This window comes from Rhamphochromis sp. 'chilingali', assembly GCF_963969265.1.
Source record: "Rhamphochromis sp. 'chilingali' genome assembly, chromosome: 18".
Classification (NCBI taxonomy): Eukaryota; Metazoa; Chordata; class Actinopteri; order Cichliformes; family Cichlidae; genus Rhamphochromis; species Rhamphochromis sp. 'chilingali'.
The window spans coordinates 7,495,603-7,504,601 of record NC_137945.1 but is presented as its reverse complement, the minus strand read 5'-3'; the positions used below and the strand labels follow the sequence as shown (position 1 = coordinate 7,504,601).

At 39.7% G+C, this 8,999-nt stretch overlaps 1 protein-coding gene across 3 annotated transcripts in view; it reads right to left on the bottom strand.

The window, feature by feature from the left end:
* Positions 1-332: 332 nt before the first annotated feature.
* Positions 333-8,999, bottom strand: part of drosha (drosha ribonuclease III) — a 137,710-nt gene continuing 129,043 nt past the window's right edge. For all 3 annotated transcript variants that reach the window (XM_080865862.1, XM_080865861.1, XM_080865863.1), the window contains one exon: positions 333-978. In XM_080865862.1, the coding sequence (XP_080721988.1) occupies positions 848-978 (131 nt within the window). In that variant the 3' untranslated portion in view covers positions 333-847. The remainder of the gene's footprint in view (positions 979-8,999) is intronic.

The following is an 8,999-nucleotide window of genomic DNA, read 5'->3' as shown; positions in this document are numbered from 1 at the left end:
AAAGACCCGATTCTAGACGTCAGATAGTTATTAATATGACGGCTTTTGCTAAATAGCTGGATCCAGAGGCTACTGAGCTGAGGAAATTGTTAATTAGACAATCTATAATTAAGATCTGTTAGACAGCCAATCGGATTTAGAGAGAGGTTAAAAAGAGAGTAGAGGAGGGGCGGGGGGGGGGGGGGGGGAATCACATTTTGATTATTAGAGGATGAGTGGCAGATGTGAGACAGATGGTGACACTGTAGTGAGGGAGTATAACGGACTCATCCTGTTTTAGAGGTTTAGAGATCAGAGTAGGAGGGATTACGATTAATACAAAAAAAATAAATAAGAAAATCTCACTTTTTGGACCAGAATCAGAAACTTTATTTACAATAGATGCTCTGATGGTTTATTTAACAGTTCTTACTCCATTTTAAAAAATGGGTTTTTTTGCCATGTGCCAGTAACACGGTGAGGTCCTGCTGTGGCTTTGTTTTTAAAAAGGTTCCACTCTATATTTAACACACACACATAAGACAACATAAAGCCACCTTCAACAGAGCCGGAGTGATAAACAGCATAAAACATGAACGCATGAGGCTTCATTTCTAATTCCCTTTGCCCTACTTTTACTTTGAAAATACTGGCCACAAAGCTAGTTTCCCCCCAAATATTTGTGCTAACGGTCACTTTGACCCAGTTGATCCCTACCTAAAACCCATCTATCTTCCTTACTACATCTTCATGATCAACTAGTGGCACCTCCGTTTTGCTAGCTCTTGCCTGAACAGCTGCAACATCTGCAGAGAAGGCTCCCTAATGTGGACCCGGGTCCTGATTGGCTGTCCCAAAGAAGGCGCTGTCACTTCCTGTACTCTTCCGAGTCTTCGGTTTCCTTCTCCTGCCGCTCCCGCTCTCGTCTCATCTCCTTCAGCTCCTGCCTGTATTTCCGCTCGATGAAGCGCTTCTGATGAGCCATCTGTGGGAAGTTATCTGGTACAGGGAGAGGCAGAGCGGGAAACACAGGAGTCGACCAAGGAGAACAGATAAAGAGAGAGAAACACAGAAGCAGAGGTGTGAGGAGACAAGGTCAGTTTCCAACTGGGTGAGGACAGCAATTTAGTTCCCAAATTGCACTGACTATGGTTTTCATAGCATGTGTCATGCTGTCACTTAGGTCAAATGAGCGAAAATGTTGCAGGCTGTATTGAAATTAAATTGCCCTCATGTTGTTATTTCATTAATAATGATGAAGTAACAAGGAATTAGACAGGCCTTGTTTGGTTTCAGCACAATGACTGTGAGATCTGATAACATAATTACAAGCGAACATTTCGAAAATGAGATCTGTAATAAGATGGCATAGTGTGACAGCAGGAAGAAAAATATCAAACAAAAACAGATACAAGCTTAAAGGTATATAAGCAGCAGACAAAAGAAACTGTTAACGTTTTGAAATTGTGTCTATTTGAAACTTTCATATTAAACTGCTCGTTTAGAAACCTCTTTTAAAGCTGCTACTATTTGGCGTTCAACCAGCAAACTGCAGCTTTGGCTACATCAGCCATTAGTTTCTAAAGAGAAGTTCTGAGGCCTCGATTTGAGTTTTCTGCTCGCTGCCAACTTGGCTCGAGTCGTCTCCAAATGTGGTGAAACACACAGGGAGCCCAGGCTCAGGAAGTGGGAACCACAACAACTGAAGTGCTCAGGACTCGTGTCAATCAGAGACACACTCTGAACCGCTTTCTGTGAAAGTCTCCACCAAGACGCAAATTGGTTTCTGTTTCAAGATTTCCACATTTCTGTGTCACATATTTTCATTAAGAGCTGTGAAATGTGGGGGCGGCGTACTCGGGAGAATGTGCTTAAAAGGCTAACGGCAGCAAATACGGGATTACGGATATATCTGGCCCGAGTGACGGATACACAAAGGAATATTTTATTAAGTATTCTGCTGCATCAATTTTGCAATGACTAAGTGTTTACACCTTTTTTTAATTTAAACTTTTTAACCTTTAAGGGAAAGAAACACCTTTGAGATTAAAAATATCATTTGCAAGAGGTTCAACTTAGATTCAGGCTCGGAAGTTTTTAGACAAAGACGCTTTTTTTCTTTTTTGCCTTTATGCACCACCACAGTGGATTATAAAGGAAACAATTGAGCTGTCATTCAAGCGCAGACTCTCAGCTTTAACTCAAGGGCTCAAGGCTCTAAAGTAACTGAGAAGCACTTTTGTGGCCAGGTGAGGCCTGTTCCCTTGTTATTTCATGACAAACAAAGTAGATTAGAGATCTGGAGTTAATTCTAAGTGATGAACTTCAATGAACTCTCAATATGAGGTCCAAAGAGCTGCCAGTACAACTCAATGAAGCAACTCAAGGTGGCTGCAGTAAAGGCCTCATAGAACAGCGGTCCCCAACCCCCAGGCCACGGACTGGAGTCCTTTGGTACTGGGCCGCGAGAGTTGCGCCTCGGGTGTGAAATTTATGGTTTTCAGGGGTTTTAGCAGTTTTTATTGTTATTTTTTTTTATTATTTTTATCGTTAACTCTGTTTCCCTGGGTCTTTTCACATGTTTTATGAATAAATCTTCTTTTTTGGTACTGGTTTTATTTTGGTGTATTTATCCGCGACACCTTAAAGGCCAGGCCGTGAAAATATTGGGATATCAGTGGGAGACTGCGGCACCCACGGTGTGGGACGGAGAGATTTCGCAGGTCTTTCCTCCCCACTGCTGTCAGACTCCATAATAAAGACTTTAACTGATCAAGCACACACATCCATACATATGCAATAATACTAAGTGCAATAATCCTTTCTGTCATCGTTGTATTTTTACTCAGTTAAAAATAGAATACAAATACTATATACATCTTATTGTATATTTATTTTATTTTATTCTATTCTGTACAGTTGTGTACTGTATTTATTCTTATTGTATTCTAATTTTTGCCTCATAACTTTTGCACTGTCCACTTCCTGCTGTGACAAAACAAATTTCCCACGTGTGGGACTAATAAAGGTTATCTTATCTTATCTTATTGTCGGACACAACCGGTCCGTGGTGCAAAAAAGGTTGGGGACCGCTGTCATAGAGCATTTCAAGGAATGGACCTTCTGTCTAAAGAGAACATGGCAGCATGAACAAACCACAAGACTTCTGCAACAATCTTTGGACAGATGAGACCAAAGTTGAGGTATTTGGCTGTACTTTGGAGAAACCCAAACACAACATGTCAGCACAAACACGTAATACCAACTGTCAAGCACGGTGGTGGAGGGGTGAAGATTTGGGCTTGTTTTGCAGATCACACAACTAGGGATGGGTATCGAAAACCGGTTCTTGTTGAGAACCGGTTCCCACTGTTTCAATTCCTTGGAATCGTTTGCCATTTTTGCAAACGATTCCCTTATCGATTCCAGTCGCCCCGAATGACGTCACCACGTTGCGGAGCGTCATTTACCTGGCAGGAAACACGGCGCCTAAGCGGCTCAAACGCTCAAAAGTTTGATTATACTTTATGAGAACCGATGACAACAGGGCAACTTGCAAAGTAGATATTTCATTTAAGGGAGGAAACACTACGAATATGCAAAAGCATTTGCTCACAAAACACGCGATGACACGCGTTTTTAATTCCGCTCCGGACTCGTGACTCTCAACCCAGCAGCAGCGCTAACGTTTGCACGTCCTCTCCCGTTAATGCGGCAGGTAAATAATCAACTAACAGTGCATATTATGTTAGCGCAATCTGCCTTATTACAAGACCTGCCATTACTGTACATGTAGGTGACCATGATGAGAGAGACAGACAGAGTCTGGCTGGCGCTCGCTGGCAGTTCTCGCTGCAGTCTACCGGTAGCGTCTCCTTTCAGGCCAGGATAGACGAATGTCACCGAGCAGTGTCTAAGTTTGTGGTCAAAGGCTTGCACCCATTTGCCACAGCAGATGCCCCCGATTTTTGGTAAGTGAATGTGTTTAATTGTAGGCAGGGACATTACTGGATATTCTTGTGTAATTGCCACAGAACAATTTATGTTATACTTTGTTATTGCTACAGAAGAATGTTGCAGCTTTAAGGCAGGGATGACTCCTGGAGTTGCTTTCTCACTGCATATGCTTTATTTCACAATCAGATCGATTCGATAACAAAAACATACAGCAGCTCCTCTCCTACTCCTAGCCCTTCGCTGCGGTGGAAAAAAGAACGACTTCAATCCCCTTCAAGGAACATATGTACAAAATAGTTTTCCTTATACACCAATGGGGCGTTCAATGCCATCTTGTAAATATGAGTACTCTGGCAGAGTAACAGTTCAAATGAAAAATACACCAGAACAAACAAGCAAACAAAAAAAGAAGTGTGGGGTACCTTTGAACCAATGAACAAAGTATAACAATTTATACTTTTTAACATAACCCGACCCCGTCAATATGTGATATGTCTCACAAGAATATTTATTTTATTATTTTACATTTACAATTTTTTTTCCTGGGGACCCTGTGACACCCCATTGAAGAGCCGTAGGCTGGATCTCTCAAGATCTCACTGTTGGGTTTGTAAGGCCATGTTACTCCTAAATTTCTATCTTGTTCAAAGAGAAGATATAAAACAAAGCTCTGAGCTAATCGACCTTAGTGTTCTCCTTTTTAAAAAAAAAAAAAAAAGAATCGATAAGAGAATCGATAAAGAATCGAATCGTTAAACAGAATCGAAAATGGAATCGGAATCGTTAAAATCTTATCAATACCCATCCCTACACACAACCCAAGAATACAGCAGGCAATGGTGGATAGGAACTTTGTAGCAAAGGTTGTGTAAGTACTACGAAGATAACTGTATAAATAATGTTACAGAAATCACACAAGTAGAAGCAACTAGTTTTGCATGCCTCAGATACCCAGTTCATTTTTTTTCCACCCAGTGCTGAAAATGACACGAAAGACAGTCAAAATCGATTAAAATTCCTTCGGATTTGCAATCTTGGAGCTTTGGATGGTTGTGAAAGATGAAAAAGTTGTGGGAAAAACAACTGAAACATCAGTTACTTTAAAAAAAAAGAATCAAAAACATGTCTTCGTGTTGGTTGGAATTTCACAAGAGCTGTAGGAACAATTCAAAATAAGAATCAAAGAATCAAGATGAGAATAAAGTAATTTAAAAGAAGAGAGGCCAATGTCAAGCTAGTGAGGCTAGCATCAAAATGTTAACTGCTAATGAACAAAAGTGATGCATTCCTTTTTTAAAGCTACTTACGTGAGCTTTTTCTCTTCATGTTTCAGACATTTGAGTAGATTTTTCAAAGGTGACAAAAAATGCCTGTTACAATTTCAGAAAGTGGCAGCTGACAGTTTATTTTGTCTGCTCAAGAAAGGTAATTAACTTCTTCTCAGAGTACTAACAAAAACTCACATTGGACAAACTGGAATGAGATCATATTGGCATACTTAGGAGAGATTATTTTACTTATTGTTAATACATTTTCCCTTCAGTTAAAATGATTTAAGCACATAACAGAGCAGTGACTCGTTTAAAAATATTGAAAACACCTTATTTGGTGCACCAGTGTCGTCTTGAAAGAAGCAACTTTCCTCAGTTTTCATGCCAAGCAGCACCGTTTGTAATTTTAATATTCACTGCTCAGGTAATTTCCCATTAAGTGTTTACATTACTGTGCCTGCCCACTGCAAACTTCAATTTAAAACAGCATGCATGACAGCTGCCCGGTGGTTTGTGTCTACTCGCTGAGACACACATTTGACTGTGCAGTTTTTCCAGTCACTGATCATGACCATGCAAACTCAGGCAAATTGGGCTTCCAATACCTTTTCCCTCAAACGTTTTAAAGATAGCCTGTGAGGGAAAACAGAGGAGCCACAATGGCCTGTACTTACAGGACATTAAAATAAGGTCCTCTGTGTGTTTTGTACAATTCTGCGAACTTTGCAAGTATCAGGTTATCATTTTTCATAAATTTGGATTCATACAAATGGATGAAAAACTGCAGAGAGTTTTTTTTCCTTTAATGTAGCACTGATTTTACAAATCTTGAAGCTAGGCTAGGTTTGGGCTTGTCACCAATCACAGCTTAGCACCATCCCTCCAATCTCCTAATGTGGAATTTGCAGGTCTTGGAAATGGAGCCATTACCACTTGATGCCAGAGGACACCTTGTGCATAACAGGAAGACTTTGGTAGAATCTGTCATAACTAGGTATATTATGCCTCGGGATGAAAAGAAACAACAGTCCAAACTCACCCATAAGTGTTAAACTGGACAGAATGGATGTGTGACTTATGAAGGTCGCAGCATTTGATTTAGATCACTTTCACAATCCTCGAACCATTCAGTGAACCTTTATTCCCAACCACCAATCTCTAGGACTGAAGCCAACATGAAGTAACAAAAACAAAGCAGTCAGACTGGCTACAAAACCAAGTTAGTCTAACAGGCAGAATAAATGAACATAATTACCAGTAACCAGTAACCTCAGGCTCTGCATTTTTAAGCTTTAATTAAGGGTTTTGGCAGCTAAAACCATTTTGCTGGCTCCAAACCCCCCCAAAAATATGTTGGCCAGAAGCGAGAACTTACCTGTAATGAATGAACAAGCTAGCTCCCAAACCCCAAAACAACACGCTGTTTCAGAATGCAGAGTCTATAAGCAGTGGGAGATATTATGGAAGCTGTGTCCAACTTCTATTTATTTTTTTCTGCCAGTACCTCATGAATAAAAGGCATCCCATCCCAGGATATACGTGCTTTGTCATCTGGAGAGCACTCAGGATAACTTAGTATTGAGCTGTATTGATCTTGTCTCTAAAGGGGACAAGTGGACCCAAACCACGACCTTCCACAGCAACTAGATCCGCTCAATGTAAGAGTCAAGGGTTATGGTTTTCCTTTCATGTAAGACCGTACTTTCTTTTTCCATTTTTCAATCTACAAGTGAAAGACTTTCTACATTTCAAGGCCCAGGTGTATGAAGTTTTAATGAACCTCTTTTTTGCTAGTGTGTTGAGTTTAATCATACCTGGTCTACCAGGTCATCTAGGCCAGATTATGCCAACTGTTAGGACAACCACTGCGCCAAGTAAAATAGCCTCTGAACAAACAGAACAGAAAGAGGTCACAGGTTCATTTTAAGGCCAAACTGAATAGCCTGTTTAATAACTAACAGCCTCTCCAATGTAAAACCTGAATTGTTGATAGAAGCATTGGATTACTAATGCAATGAGGAGACGAAGAGTTTGAAGATGAAATATGTTTAAGGGGAAAAAAGGGAAGCAAAAACCCATTAATTTAATGCATTTCACTCTTTCCATTTCCAGAGACCACATTGCACAACATCATTTCTAAATGCTTTCTATAGTCTTTTCAGAACTCGTGAATAGGACTTGGTATTTATGCTGAGACACATTTAAGTCATGATAAACTTGAGCTGAAGGTTAAAGGAGATACAGTAAAAGGTTTAGATTATTCTTTTATTCATCAGCCTGCATGTTGGAAATACGAGTTAATATAGAAACACTTTTAGCTATAAATATGACACTGGAAAGAACTGCAGGTATCTGGTGAAAATCTACTGTAGTTCTTAAGGTCTTTCTTGATGTCTGAGTAGTCTTATGGCGCATCAGAACAAATGTGAAGTGAAGTTTAATCTCATGGGTTTCTGGACCATTTTGAAATCCGCTATTATTAGCCCCTAACAGCCAATGGAAGAATTACTTCCTTCCAAAGTACAATCAATACTTGGAATTGGTTCACGGGAGGATATTTCCAGAACTTCTAAGGAAATCTTACAGTTTCCCTTACTTTTCTTCAAGTCCTCTATTTTGTTTTTCTCAAAGTTGAATATACACCTTCAGCTTCCTTTAAAGGGCGACAATAAGCTTGCAGATAGTGGGTGGTCTCAGTAAAATCCACAATCTACAGGAGAATCTCATCTGATATGCTATCACAACACTAAAGGTGAAATATATTGAACTTGCACTGATGCATATTCGGCTCCTTTTGCCCCAAGTCGATTTGTGCCTTTGAATAGAAAACTTTACTATGCTGCAGGTCTAAACACACCATTAACAAAACGACAGTTTTTCAAATTCTCACTGCTGGGTCTTCAAAAAACAAGAACTTCATATAAAATAATATTCTCCTAGCCTGTTTGCCCAAGATGGACACAAGAATCATCAACATCAAGCTACAATTCAGCCCTTTTACATGGTTCCTACTGCTTAAGATAATGCAAAAGACCTTTTAAAATTATGATAGTATGAAATCTCAAGACCAGCTTTAGAATAACAAACATGGAAGCAGAAACACATCAATTTCTTGATGGTTTATTTGATAGTTTGATAGGTCTCATCGCCTTGCGTCAGGCTCTTGTTAAACATTAAAACAACACGTCCCAAATGGTACAAGCTTGCTGATAAGGTTTACTTTGCTAGAGCTGCATGCAAACAACATACCTTTTACATTTTAATAGGTATTGGTTTCTGCCACTGATGCAAAATCTGGATTTAATAGCTAATTTTCATTGAATTTGCATGCTTGCTAGCAGAGACTGCATTTGCTCTGAAGGTCCCGACCACAAAACAAAATGAGCGTTTTGATTCTGCTGTTAGGATTTGCGTAATAAAGATGGAAGAGGTATTCATTGATTGGCTCGTGCTTTTTTAACTTAAGCAATTCAGCGATGTAATATCTTTGAAGGCTTTCTAAGCATCTGTAGGATTCTTGTCTTACCTCAGACCATGTTATTTAAAAATCCAGTGTGCTTCAGTACAGAGCCAAACAACAGAAAATACGGCAGTGTCTTAAATACTTAGGAGCTGTATCATGAGTAGATAATGTACATTATCCCCCAATAAATGTGAAAATTTAATTATTTCTATTGTCCAGACAGTGAACTCACAGCTGATAACATGGCGCCTTAGGGTTTTAGACAACTACTCGACTATCTGCTGTGGATTTGTGTTTTCTGCAAAGAGCTGCCGTCCTACTGCTGCAGA